The 15,207-nt window shown below is 40.3% G+C and overlaps 1 protein-coding gene across 13 annotated transcripts in view; it reads right to left on the bottom strand.

The window, feature by feature from the left end:
* ANKS1A (ankyrin repeat and sterile alpha motif domain containing 1A) overlaps nucleotides 1–15,207 on the bottom strand; it is a 140,446-nt gene that overhangs the window by 28,192 nt on the left and 97,047 nt on the right. For 12 of the 13 annotated variants that reach the window (XM_070745297.1, XM_070745303.1, XM_070745300.1 and 9 more), the window contains one exon: nucleotides 3,268–3,374. In XM_070745297.1, the coding sequence (XP_070601398.1) occupies nucleotides 3,268–3,374 (107 nt within the window). Of the gene's footprint in view, nucleotides 1–3,267; nucleotides 3,535–15,207 lie in introns of those variants that run through there. The other variant, XM_070745306.1, reaches the window with a different exon arrangement.

Here is a 15,207-nt window from a genome sequence, read left to right as displayed (position 1 = left end):
TAAACTATTTTTAAAAGATATTATGGTTCTTTTATGAAATCTATTAACAATCTTGAGAATGAACACTTTGATCAACAGCCTCTAATCTTTGGTCAAATGTCTCTAATATGGGCAGTTGGGATCCATGCTCCTGATTCATGCAAGAAAGAATACCAAAGACATGAAAGTGAGTAGTAAAGTCCAAGATTGGGTTTGTGTAATTCTTCATTTGTAACATAGAAACATAGAAGACTGACGGCAGAAAAAGACCTCATGGTCCATCTAGTCTGCCCTTATACTATTTCCTGTGTTTTATCTTAGGATGGATATATGTTTATCCCAGGCATGTTTAAATTCAGTTACTGTGGATTTACCAAGCACGTCTGCTAGAAGTTTGTTCCAAGCATCTACTACTCTTTCAGTGAAATAATATTTCCTCACATTGCTTTTGATCTTTCCCCCAACTAACTTCAGATTGTGTCCCCTTGTTCTTGTGTTCACTTTCCTATTAAAAACACTTCCCTCCTGAACCTTATTTAACCCTTTGACATATTTAAATGTTTCGATCATGTCCCCCCTTTTCCTTCTGTCCTCCAGTCTATACAGATTGAGTTCATTAAGTCTTTCCTGATACGTTTTATGCTTAAGACCTTCCACCATTCTTGTAGCCCATCTTTGGACCCGTTCAATTTTGTCAATATCTTTTTGTAGGTGAGGTCTCCAGAACTGAACACAGTATTCCAAATGTGGTCTCACCAGCGCTCTATATAAGGGGATCACAATCTCCCTCTTCCTGCTTATTATACCTCTAGCTATGCAGCCAAGCATCCTACTTGCTTTTCCTACTGCCCGACCACACTGTTCACCCATTTTGAGACTGTCAGAAATCACTACCCCTAAATCCTTCTCTTCTGAAGTTTTTGCTAACACAGAACTGCCAATGCAATACTCAGATTGAGGATTCCTTTTCCCCAAGTGCATTATTTTACATTTGGAAACATTAAACTGCAGTTTCCATTGATTTGACCATTTATCTAGTAAAGCTAAATCATTTACCATATTACAGACCCCCTCCAGGAATATCAACCCTATTGCACACTTTAGAGTCATCGGCAAATAGGCAAACCTTCCCTACCAAACCTTCCCCTATGTCACTCACAAACATATTAAAAAGAATAGGACCCAGAACAGACCCTTGTGGTATTTAGTTCTACTTTAAATATCTGAAAAAAGTAGATATTCATCAATGTGCGTTCATTAAGCACATATTGTATGTAAAGAGAAAACAAATAAAAATATGGAATTTTCAACATATATTTATTTAAGAAAAAAGGGAGAGCTAAAGTAACTAAATTGAACTGGTACATTCTCACTTCATGCACAGGAATCAAAATAGTTAGCCAAATATTGAAAATTCACAACTGGATTTCTTAAGAAAAGGGGCCATTTTCTATTTTTAATCTAGGGCTAATTAAAACAAATAAGAATATTTATATTTGTGTCTGTGTCTACACATTTTTACAATACAACAACCTCCAAAATGCAGAGAAAAAAATAAGTATATTGTTTCTGCTATACTTAACAAATAATGTTTTAATGAAAAGCAAAAGAATACTGTATATCGGTTCCCAAAGTTTTAAAAAGTTTAAAAGATTGCTTACTAGGACCAGCAAATGTCTCCTCTGGTTTCAGCACAAATAATAACTAGGAAAAGTGCATGTGTTAATAGGAAATATAAATATTTTTAAATTCATCTCTTTTAGACAAAACTTAAATATTCAAACGCTTTGAAGTGCTGAAGTGGGAAATTATATAACTGGAGTCTTGATAACCATATGTGCTCTAAAGTTAATACACGAGGTCAATAATTGAATTTTAAAGATTGCTTAAACTCACTGAACGTTAAAAAATTAGATTTAAATACACACTAAAGTTTTATAAACAATAACCAAACTTAGATGTGTCCCTCTAACATCTCCTCACCTATCCCAATTTTGGCATGATTTATCAAATCTCATGACGCAACAGAACAGTCAGAAACAAAATGAAAATATTTTCATTCCAATATGCTTATCCAAATGTAACTTGATAATTGAAAGGCAAAATCTTGACATAATCTGTTACAGAACAAGCAGATTTTGTACATTCTGTCCCTACCACTTTCTGAAATGATGGTTTGATCACAGAAATAGTCTGAATTAAAGCAGTATTCTGAAAAATATTATAGTGTAATCTAGATTTGTAGTTAGAATTCTGTTTCTCAGTTTCAGAACTAATTAGATATTGTGGAAAAATATTTTTACAAGTAAAAATCTAACCAATTCAGGAAATATATTTTGGGCTTCTATATGAAACCTATTGAACAAAGACAAATATATTATCTATTTTATTTCACTCATTCAAGTAATTCAGAACCTCTGTTTCAAATATGAAATTTCACTAAATATATTCTGCACTGAAGAACTTGCAAATCTGTACTTTATATACTGAAGATTGAAAATTCACCATCTGATAATACTTTCCCCATGGTTAAATGTAAAAAAAAAGTCAAGGCAATTATATTAAATCATTATTATCTTCTAGTAATCTTCCTTTCTGTTGTGCCAATGAATGAGTACAAATTATCAAGATGCTGATAACTAATGTTCAGCAATATCAACTATATAAATGACATTCTGTTTTAAGAGAAGAAACTAATACCAATGCAGATAAATGGTGTATTTTTATCATAATTAAGATGCTTCTTTTCTCCCAATAATGCTGTTCTTAAGTATTAGGCTTAGCAATGAAGACAGAATATTTTAAAAAAAAGAAATACATTTACCTCCACAGTAAGGGTATAAAATATACTGGAGATTAGACATATTTGTTTTCACAGTATTTAGCATGCAGTATACATTTGAACATTGAAGACATTTATCAAACAAGCAACTAAGTATACTCAGATATGTTTGGATATGTTGGCATCTCCATTTAAGGTTACAGCTCAATTTTCTACTTGCCCTACTTCCTAGATGTCTATACAAATATCCCTAATGAGAATCACTCTTGAATATCAAATTTACAAGACAAGTCTACAGTCTAAAAAAAGAATCAAGCATATATCGTCAGTCAGGGCTGATCAAACTTTTTAATCCAAGAGTCAAACATTGTGAAAATATACCTGTAGGATAGGTAACCATGTTATACTTTTCTCTGTTGATTTCAATATGCTTTTCCCCCCCAAAAAATCCATGCACCTGTTCAACAAACCCCTTGCCATCATAGATTGCCAGGTAAGTTACTCACCAGGAAGCGGACATCATCGAAGCCATTGAGAAGCAGTTTACTTTCGTACTGCTGTAAGCCGATCGACTCCAGCCACTCCCCAACACTCTGATCCAGCATCCGTGAACCTGATAAAAGAGGAATCGGCAGACGCTTGAAAAAGGAAAACCCATTAAGGCGGTAGCAGCGGCACTCTGAGGAAGAGAAGTGGCATTGCCACATCATTGTCATTATCATACAAGGAGCCAAACCAGGGCCAGAGCACAATCAGATGGCAGGCAGCTCCTCTTCTGCACACTGACCATGAACAATAAGCTTCTGTCCTGTTCGCTCTAGAGCATTAATGTGACTCTCAGTTATACTTAAAACTCAGAATCCAGGTTGTTTATAACTGTCCCTGTGGTCCAAGCATTACATGCATTGATTTCCTGGCTTGAGGTGTGCTTCTCGCCAGGTGTACGCATTCCAAACCTCCCAAGTATCTTGGTCAGCTCACTCTTTCATCTGCAGGGGCTGAAAACTTTCCAAAGCAGAGCAAAGCATTCCAAGTCAGAGCTAGTAACAAGAGCATCCAGCTCACAAAATACACTTAGCCCAGCAGACGCATTCATGCAACTTCAACTTGAGATGCATTACTTCAGATTCATTACCTTGTGCAATAGTAAGGAAAACTGTTAGCACTGGCGATGCAAAGCAGTTAAGAGAGGAAATACATCTTCATGCAGTTGAAAGAAGCAAACAGACACAATAGGAGTTCGGAAAAAAGCAACATCAGCCAGATTAATGAGCAGCTGTCCAAAGAAGACATGCAAGATGACAACACACACACACACACACACACACACACACACACACACACTGCAGTAGAAGAATAGAGACTTATACTTTTTTTCCCCCAACAATCCCGAAACAGGCAAACCATGATAAGGATTCTTCTTTGTTATTTTATGACAAGGAGCAGAGGCATGATTGATAAGCCTAAGCTCAGAAGTCCTGCCGCTGTCGCTTTACTACCTATCCAGATATATGACATTTTGACAGCCTGTACTGATTGAACTGGGCTGGGAGTCAGCACCAACATTCACATTAGAGCAGAAATGAACACACTGGAGCAAAATGAAAAGATTCAGTTCATTTTCCACCCAAAGTCTACTCCTGACAATTCTGTGTCGACTTTCATTTGCCAGCCCTTCATCTTCGTTCTGCAAAATGCAAGTGCTACCTTCACATTCCTCACACAGACAGACAAGTAGTTCTCAGAACAAAGCCTTTAAAGTCCTGGATTTAAGAGGGGGGAAAACAACCGTCGTGACACCCTCCACCCCACCCGTCCTCTGTAGCAGTTAAGATCAGATACGTTCTGACATCTCCTTTCAGCCAGTTAATAAGTTCTTCAGAGGGCAACAGAAGCCATGCAAAACAGCTCTTCTTTTCTCTCTATAAAAGAAGAAAGTCTAGGAATTTGTTACTTTCCTTTGCTGAGCAGGAGATACTCGATGAAGGCAGGAAAGTTCAAATCCCACAGCTTTGCAGTCCTTGGGTAAATTGCTATGCAAACCACAATGAGAAGCTATGCAAAGTAATTCCTCCTTTGTCTACGCCTAGGAAAGTCTAGGAATTTGTTACTTTCTTTTTTTCTGAAACTGGAGGCACTTGATGCAATCAGGAAAGTTCAAATCCCACAGCTCTGCAAATCCTCAGATAAATTGCTATGCAAACCACGAAGTATTTTCTCAGCCTTCTTAGCATGCCCGCCCTTGGAGACAAATTTGCACAATATTGGTGATGACCCACTCGGGTTGCAGCCTTTGAACCCTGTGGCTATTTGAAGTTCTGCACGTTTAAAAAACTAGCCCCTTCTCCTTTGCCTCTCTGTGATGCCTACACAATTGCGGTGCGGGCTGTTCTCTGAACAATTGGAAAGGGTTCGAAATCCTGCAGCACTGGCCTGCAGAGAAGATCCTCTGTTAAGCAATGTTAATGAGCGCCTGGGAGCTGGCCTGCCTTCTTTAATGCACACTGCAGCACCAGGGATGCAGCGCTCGGGAAAGGTTTCCGCCTCCCTTCTTTGATAAAGCCTGGCCAAAGGGTGATTGACTCCCCAAATTCAAGCCGCAGCCTCTGTCTTGCTCAGAGAGTCTCTCGTTGTACCGGACCATTTCTTTTCCACTCCACGAGCAGGCAAAAGGACCGTTGCGTTATTTTTTTCCCAGGCAGGCATGTGGGTGTCTTTTTCAAAAAGCTGCAGCAGACTGCTTTGTCTAAAGGCGGCTGGCTCGCTCCACACTTGCTGCCTCTCTTCTTCTCCCAGTGGCTGTGCCCTTCCCTCTCTCTCCTCGTGCCCACACCCCTCCCAGCAGAAGCAGTGATCAGATTTCAGAACAGAAGCTGGCAAAGGAGGGGAAAAGGAGCCTCCGTAATACCTACTTTAAATGTACAGAAGGGATTCAATGAGCCTGAGCTACACCGCTTGGTTTTACAGTGCAAAGCTGACATAATCTGTTAGGATTAATTTATCAGGGGTAAACTGAAGAAACACCCCCCAATTCAGAAAGTAGGTGCAGTGGAAGGCAGGTAAAGGGGGAATCAGACAGAAATATACAAAAAGATATTGACAAAATTGAACGGGTCCAAAGACGGGCTACAAGAATGGTGGAAGGTCTTAAGCATAAAACGTATCAGGAAAGACTTAATGAACTCAATCTGTATAGTCTAGAGGACAGAAGGAAAAGGGGGGACATGATCGAAACATATGTTAAAGGGTTAAATAAGGTCCAGGAGGGAAGTGTTTTTAATAGGAAAGTGAACACAAGAACAAGGGGACACAATCTGAAGTTAGTTGGGGGAAAGATCAAAAGCAAGGGCAGACTAGATGGACCATGAGGTCTTTTTCTGCCGTCAGACTTCTATGTTTCTATGTTTCTAAGAAACATACAAAGCTATCTTTGTCCACTGAACCTTGTGTACTCAATATAGGAAAACTGCTGCGCTGGGAATTTTTAATAAGGCTTTTGCCTCTATTAAGTGTGATGATGTAACACAAGGATAAAAGGTATGCTTTCCAAAACTGTGAGATGGGGGACGGGGGGGGGGGGGGACACAGCTTGCTTACAGAGAACAAGCACTGACAGCATCAAAAAGTCCTGCTTTGATAACAGATTTTTTAATCTTCAGAGGAAACTAGCAAAGTATTAGGCACACTGTCTTGAATGTCAGCAAAAGAGACAACTGTATTAGCATTACAAGGAGACTTGTGCAGAGACACAATGTTTGCGTTTAGAAGATACATGTGAAAGGGACAACTTGTGTAGGTAATTTCAATAATGATGTCTATGCAAAACTAACTGTAAGGGTTAATTCCTGTGCAAATATATCATGTGGGATTGTAAATGCTTAATCTTTAGTTGGAATAATTTTGACAAGCAAAAGCAGTTATTATTTAAATTCATGGCTGTAAACCATGATAGGGCTAGGACTATTGCAGGGACTATTTAATACTTTTTTGACATATGCCAAACTATCACGAACAGAATGCATATTAATTTTTTTTTTCCGACAGAAAAGTTCATGCAGTCAGGACATGGCAACCAAAATAGAAAACACTGATATCAAATTTAATTAGATAAATTATAATTTAATATTGTAGAATACAAACTGAAATAAAACCTGATCTAGAAGGACTTCTAAAACAATTGTTAAAATGCTTTTAAAATGTAGTTTACTAGCAATATCCCATATGAATTCTATGTAGTGTTAGAAGCTTCAATCAGTGGATTTCGTAAATTCTTTATAACTACTTGTAATCACACAATACAACTGGGATTTAAGCTTCACCAAGTTAAATTAATACAGTGGTACCTCTACCTACAAATGCCTCTACTTACGAACTTTTCTAGATAAGAACAGGGTCTTCAAGATTTTTTTGCCTCTTCTCAAGAACCATTTTCCATTTACAAATAACTGTAACCGGAAAAGGTAGGGAGAAGCCTCCATGGGGCCTCTCTAGAAATCTCCTGGGAGGAAACAGGGCCGGGAAAGATGAGGAGAAGCCTCTGTAGGGCCTCTCTAGGAATCTCCTGGGAGGAAACAGGGCCTCTAACCTGCCTGCAATTTCGCACACATTATTTGCTTTTATATTGATTCCTATGGGAAAAATTGCTTCTTCTTACAAACTTTTCTTTTTAAGATCCTGGTCACGGAATGAATTAAGTTTATAAGTAGAGGTATCACTGTACATAAAGAATTCTGGTTAATTAACACAAAATAGTGTACAGTGATCCCTCTATTATCGCGAGGGTTCTGTTCCAAGACCCCTCGCGATAATCGATTTTTCGCAATGTAGGGTTGCGGAAGTAAAAACACCATCTGCGCATGCGCGCCCTTTTTTTCTATGGCCGCGCATGCGTAGATGGTGGAGTTTGCGTTCCCCGCCGCCCACGCAAAGGGGAAACCCGATTCGGCTCCTCGCTGCTGCTGCGCTACCGAGCAGATCAGCTGCTGGGCGGCCGAAGGAACCTTCCCTGGGTCTTCCCTCTCTTGCTGGCGGGTGGGCGAGCGGCGGGCATCAGCGAGGAGCCGGGGTTTCCCCTTTGCGTGGGCGGCCGGGAAGACCCAGGGAAGGTTCCTTCGGCCGCCCAGCAGCTGATCTGCTCGGTAGCGCAGCAGCAGCGAGGAGCCGAATCGGGGTTTCCCCTTTGCGTGCGGGGAAACCCCGATTTGGCTCCTCGCTGCTGCTGCGCTACCGAGCAGATCAGCTGCTGGGCGGCCGAAGGAACCTTCCCTGGGTCTTCCCGGCCGCCCACGCAAAGGGGAAACCCCGGCTCCTCGCTGATGCCCGCCGCTCGCCCGCCCGCCAGCAAGAGGGGGAAGACCCAGGGAAGGTTCCTTCGGCCGCCCAGCAGCTGATCTGCTCGGTGCAGCAGCAGCGAGCAGACGAAGATCGGGGTTTCCCAGCCGCCCACGCAAAGGGGAAACCCCGGCTCCTCGCTGATGCCCCAGCTCGCCCGCCCGCCGCCCGCCACCTGCCAGCAAGAGGGGGAGAGATAGAGAAAGAGAGAGAAGGAAAGAAAGAGATGAGAGAGGGAGGAAGAGAGTGTGAGAGAGGAAGAAGCAAGATAGAGAAAGAGAGAAAGAAAGATGAGAAAGGAAGGAAGAGAGTGACGTCATCGGTGGAAAAATCGCGATATAGCGTTTCGCGAAGATCGAGATCGCGAAACTCGAGGGATCACTGTATTCTTATCAGGTTTTTATTTAACACTCTGAGCCAACATTCACTGTCTTCACTGGAATATTATGTGAAGTTTTAAATTAACCCCACCCACCCCACCCCCTTTAGTAGCAGATTAAATGTTTCCTGTATCTGTTGATCAATCTCATCTATCAGTTTGGATGAATTTTTATCCATGCCTCTTTACAGAACTGCTTTGGCTACTATATTGAATTATTTATATTAGTTGTTTGCTGATAGCTTGTTTTGTATTTTTCTTTTTTCTTGGTTTTTGTATCATTTACTTTATGTTTTTACTCAATGGAAGGATTGGAGTAGGATGAAACTGATGGACAATAAATACATAAAGTAATTTAAAAAGTTACATTGTTATACTATCGCCACATATTAAAAGAATATTATAATGCACTAGGTAATTGCAGTTAAAAATACCAATAGGAATGTTTTCTACCACTAAATAATTTTTCTTTGTTTCCAAAATTTTAATTTTTCAAACAAATAAATATGAAAGCAGTACCAGATGGACTGTAAATACACAAAGTATGTTTTCCTAAATAGATATCTGGACTAGCAAGTTCCAAGCAAATAAAGGGTTTTTGTTTTCAAATTTCAAGTTACAACGGCACTGAAAAAGTGTCATGACCATTTTTCACACTTACGACCGTTGTAACATCCCCACAGTCATGTGATCAAAATTCAGATGCTTGGCAATTGATTCATATTTGTAACAATTGCAGTGTCATGGGGTCATGTAATCACCTTTTGTAAGTGTCTGTCAAGCAAAGTCAATAGGGATACTAACTTAACAACTGCGGTGATTCACTTAAAACTGTGGCAAGAAAGGTCTAAAAAGGAGGCAAAACTCACTTAACCAATGTCTCACTTAGCAACAAAAAATTGGGGGGGGGTCAATTTTGGTTGAAAGTTGAGGACTATATACTTCATTCTGCCTTATAAAAAGTCAACCCAGCCACATGCCCATTTCGAGTATTCCCTCACCAGACAATTACAGCAATCAATTAGGACATCTTGTAACTTGGAACTGGCAACAAAGCAGATGCCTGATGTCTGCAGAACACTCTGCATACCTACAACTGTGTGCCAATATTGGAAGAGCCACTAGATTTTCTGCAAAGCATGTGGGTATTATATTACTTTGGCCACACAAGCCATTATGAAAAAGCAAAAATCAAACCAGGTGAACATAATTCATTCCATAATTTTGGTTGCAAACCCATTGGGTTGTGACCCGAACTTAATTTTGGAAATTTGGTGCTTACAAAAAAAAAATGTCCCAGAAGGGGAAATTAGACATGGGACAAAAAAATTGGCCACCAAAAATTTTTTGGGGGGTCGGACCCCAATTTAGTTGTGGTCAGAAGTGTTTGTGACTAGTGTTGGGCGAACCTGTTGAAGTTCAGGTTTGGTGGGTTTGGCTGAACTTGACGTCGGAATTCGGGTTTGGGCCCCCGAACCCCAACCCCTCTGGCCCGGCAAGAGGTGAAGTGCTGGGGGGAGGTCAGGCTCCGGGTCTGGAGTCGCCCCTCCTGCCTCCCTCAAGCCAACTCAGTGGCTTGAGCCTCAGAGCCCTCCCCCTCCCACCCACCACCCGCTTGAAGCTGCCGGCCGGGATTCTGAATAGCCACCGGCAGAACCTGCCTCCCTACACCTCTGGCCCAGCGTGAGGCGAAGCGCTTGGGGGGACGCCATTTTTGTGATGTGAAGGGTGCTGAGACCAGACACAGTACTTTTTAGTTATGGTACCAACGATGTGGAACACCCTCCACTTAGGTGTGAAATTGGCCTTTAGTAATGGACTTGCAGAAACTAAGATTTCTGAGAGCCTTTAGGGCAATGATGGCAAAGCTTTTTTTTGCTCAGGTGACAAAAGGGTGCGCATGCACATGATAGTGCGTGCCTACACCCGTAATACAATGCCCTCCCCCCGATGCATGCACGCAAAAAGCCCCACACAGCCCCAGCTAGTCCCCAGGTTTCAGGAAAGCCTCTAGAGTCTGTGGATGGCAAAAAATGGGTCTAACAGGCCTACCGGAAGTCCAGAGGGGGGGCAGTGGGGTGTGTGTTGTGCATGCATGCATGGGGGGGGGGTGTTTTGCTTTCCCCGGGCTTTAGGAGGTTTTCTTAAAGCTTGGGAAGGGTGAAAAATGGCCCAATGGGGGCCTATCAGAAGTTGGTTTCCGAACTTCCGGTAGCTCCATTGGATCCATTTTTTGCCATCCGCAGGTTCCCAAGGCTTCCCTGAAGCCTGGGGAGAGCAAAAATGGCCTCCCCTCACCCTCCAGAAGACCGAAAACCAGCTAGCCAGAGTGCACATGCATGCTGGAGCTGACAGGGCAACTTCGCATGCCCTGTGGCACACATGCCATAGGTTCAGCACCACAGCTTTAGGGAGTAACACTGAAAAATAATAATAAAATACATAATAAAGCTATTTAAATCAATAGTTAAAACTTCATTAATAGTTTTCGTATTAATAGTTTTGGTGTTAATGTATGTTTCATAATTATGTAAGACACAGGAGTCTTGAAGACAGAACTGATATTCAGTAAAAATAGACTAGACCATATTTATACCACCTTTTTAGTTCCCAACTACAGGTATTTTCAGATGGAGAACTCCTAAAACTATCAATCAAAAGGCATTCTGGAACTATTCCAATTCCTGAATAAAATTCAGTTGGTAAGAAAAAGGACTTAGTTGGAAGACATCAGAGGATTACATTTCACTTGGAATCACAGTGGAAGTCCCAGGGCAAAGCAGGACTAGAAGCCCTATTTGACTGACTGACTAATTGATTTGATTTCATTTGATTCATTTCATTGATTGACAAAGAAGTCCTTTATGCCAGTCATAAGATTAAAAGTGACTGCTGCAGCTTTAAAATATGTGTAAACATGAAGCATTTTCCCAAGGTCAGTAATATGTATATATGATTGTATGATTGTTTTTAAATAAGGCTTTTTATAACTGTTTGTTCTTAACAGTTAGATTTGTACACTGTATTGTTGTTGGAAGCCGCTCCGACTCTTCGGAGAGGGGCGGCATACAAATTTAATAAATAATAAAATAATATAAAAAAAATTAAATTAGATTGTTAATAAACTACCTCATTCTGCCAGAGGCCAAATGGTGCTAGGAAATGACCTAACGTTGTCATAATACATCACTGTTTGCAAAACCTTGAGAGCAATCAATTTATCCAGCAGAGCAAATTCTACTGTTGAAATTGCCAACATCATATTACGTAGCATTATGTATTAGCTCAATTCACAACAGAGGTTGTTACTCAAATATGCCTCCCAAATGAATGTCTGAAGCAAAGCTGAAATTATGTATCTGCTTCCAAATGTAGACTTATGTAGCTACTCTTCTGGTACTTCTTCTTCAGTCAAGTAAGATGGATCTCATTACAATGAAAATGCTGGAATGCTAAATCCTAGCAATGAAAAACCTGTCAGAAAAGAGACAGTGCGGTCTAAAGAGGCTTGTGCAACAATTTATCTTGATGTTATGCACCCTGCGTGCATCTTTAAGCACCAGACTGTCATACGGATAAGCAGCAATTGATATAATCTCTCTGGGGCTTGTGAATATATCCACTCCAATGAATCTGGATTCCTAAACTAGATTTTCTATTGGAAAGGGTCCATCAGATGCAGTGTTTTACAAACTGGATCCATAGATAGCACAAAGGAGGACTATATCCAGTCAACGAAGCAGTGGATGTGATGTGCTGGTGCCTGGAGGCTGTTGGGGCCTGGGTGGGTGTCAACAAACTCAAACTCAACCCAGACAAGACGGAGTGGCTGTGGGTCTTGCCTCCCAAGGACAATTCAATCTGTCCGTCCATTACCCTGGGGGGGTGGAACTACTGACCCCCTCAGAGAGGGTTCGCAACTTGGGCGTCCTCCTCGATCCACAGCTAACTTTGGAACATCATCTTTCGGCTGTGGCGAGGTGGGCGTTTGCCCAGGTTCGCCTGGTGCACCAGTTGCGGCCCTATTTGGACAGGGAGTCATTGCTCACAGTCGCTCATGCCCTCATCATCTCGAGGTTTGATTACTGCAACGCTCTCTACATGGGGCTACCTTTGAAAAGTGTTCGGAAACTTCAGATCGTGCAGAACACAGCCGCAAGAGCCATCGTGGGGCTTCCAAGATTCGCTCATGTTTCTTCAACATTCCATGGCTTGCATTGGCTGCAGATCAGTTTCCGGTCACAATTCAAAGTGTTGGTCATGACCTTTAAAGCCCTACATGGCATTGGACCAGAATACCTCCGGAACCGCCTGCTACCGCATGAATCCCAGCGACCGATAAGGTTCCACAGAGTTGGCCTTCTCTGGGTCCCGTCGACTAAACAATATCGTTTGGCGGGCCCCAGGGGAAGAACCTTCTCTGTGGCGGCCCCGGCCCTCTGGAACCAACTTCCCCTGGAGATTAGAACTGCCCCCACCCTCCCTGTCTTTCGTAAAGTACTCAAGACTCACTTATACCGCCAGGCATGGGGGAGTTCAGACACCTTTTCACCAGGCTTTTTTATACTTTATTTTATGTTTGGTATGAATGTGCTGTTTGGTTTTTTTAAAAATAATGATAGGGTTTTATATGTTTTTTAATATTAGATTTGTTCCACTGCTATATTGTTTTTATTACTGTTGTGAGCCACCCCGAGTCTTCGGAGATGGGCGGCATACAAATCTAATAAATAAATATTATTACCACTCATGACAGCCATTTGTTTTCACGTTAAAACAAAACAAACAAAATCCAGCTGCTTTGTTAAAACTCTAAAATAGTTTTAGTGAAATCAGACAATCAATTTCCATAAAATCATATTACAAACTGCAATTATGAACCTGCTCTTTTCAATGATTCAAATACAGTCCAGGCATAGATGGCAGCCATATTGCGCAAGAACCCTAATCTTATCTTCAAAACAGATCTAGTCAAGTTCTGCTTCAGGGCTGCCATACACCTACAGAGGAATTTAGGTTTGTGCTGGATGATAAATTAAGCTAGGGAGCTACAGACAGAACGGAGCACAGTAGATATATTCAGTGGATATTCACAAAGATAATTACTAAGATAACAGTGAAAACATACTTAAAACTTTCATTGTTATGTGGACATTCAGAGATTTGCAGCTCTGGACCCTCTAATACTTCCACAGTGCTGTTCGGCTCCAAGAGAATACCTGAACTATTGCTGCTATCATTCAATCCCAGAGTGACTCATATGTTGAAGAATAGGTCTGCTTTCTTGAATATATAGCAGTTGCTAACTGATATTTCAAAGCTTCTTTGGGGCTGAGAGAACTCTATTTATTTTGTCTAAGATAATGAAGAAAATCTGACAAGTCAGATCCCCACTCAAGTTTTTTATTATCCAAGAACCAATTTCCTTTCTCAATATTAAAATGGAACATTCACCAGTAATTAAAAAAAACATATTTAGAATTTACATCTGGAAAATGCAGAGATAAAATTATTTCCTTATTGGGTTATGATACCTAAATATACTTTATACTTTGTTTTATGTTTGGTATAAATGTGTTGTTTTGTTTTTAAAATAATGATAGGGTTTTATATGTTTTTTTAATATTAGATTTGTTCTACTATAATATTGTTTTTATTATTATTGTGAGCCGCCCCGAGTCTTCGGAGAGGGGCGGCATACAAATCTAATAAATTATTATTATTATTATTATTATTATTATTATTAGTAGTAGTAGTAGTAGTAGTAGTAGTAGTAGTAAATAAGTAGACTTTAATTATTCTGCCACCTCCGTCCCTTGTGAGGAAAGAGAACCACGAGGTGAAGAACATGAAAATAATCTCATCTTTAAAATAAAATTCTTGGAAAATGTCTTCTTTAAACTACCATAGGAATATTAATTGTAAAAAATATACATAGATCTGTACGTTCATTTATACTAAGCAAAATGGGAAAATACCTAGGTTATTGATCTAGAAATAGGAGTCAAAATGCTTCACTATAAACAGCCAAGTAGAATAACTTGATGATCAATTTTTATGGTAGCATTATAAAATTTTGTAAAAACGAAGGGAAAATGTACAGGTAGTTCTCGACTCACAACCATTTGCTTAGCGACTGTGCAAAGTTACAACCACAGTCCAAAAATGGCAATCACCGCAGCATCACCATGGCAACAGGATCAAAATTGAGACGCTTGGGAAGCAGTGAGTATTTACAATAGTTGCAGCATAGCATGTGATAATTATTTGCAACCTTCCCAGCTAGCTTTCCACAAGCAAAATCATTGGCAGAAACCAGATTGACTTAATAACTGTGTGATTCAATTAACAACTGTAGTAATTCACTTAACTAATTTTTTGGGGGAAGTCATACAATCAATCACCTAACAACCACCTTGCTTAGCTATGGAAATTATGATCCCAACTGTGGTCATAACTTAAGGGCACCTGTAAATCATTTTGAAAAATTGCTGAAATCTCATGAGATAATTAAATATTATGAGATAGTTAAATCTTACGACATTTTGACACTTCTGATCTACAGCATTTTGCTGTTCCCACTAAAATCTTAGTTGGCTTAATGTCTATTTGCAAAAACTTTCAACAAAGATGTAGTAGTCCACACATTTAAAAAAAAGGAGACTGTCAGTTACTGATCTAGTAGTTGCTAACAAGTAGTAGTAATTTTATGAGCTCATTAAAAGAAATGAAAAAT

Source organism: Erythrolamprus reginae, chromosome 3, assembly GCF_031021105.1.
Source record: "Erythrolamprus reginae isolate rEryReg1 chromosome 3, rEryReg1.hap1, whole genome shotgun sequence".
Lineage (NCBI taxonomy): Eukaryota > Metazoa > Chordata > Lepidosauria > Squamata > Dipsadidae > Erythrolamprus > Erythrolamprus reginae.
The sequence above is the reverse complement of the archived record's forward strand: the minus strand, read 5'-3'. Positions and strand labels throughout refer to the sequence as shown.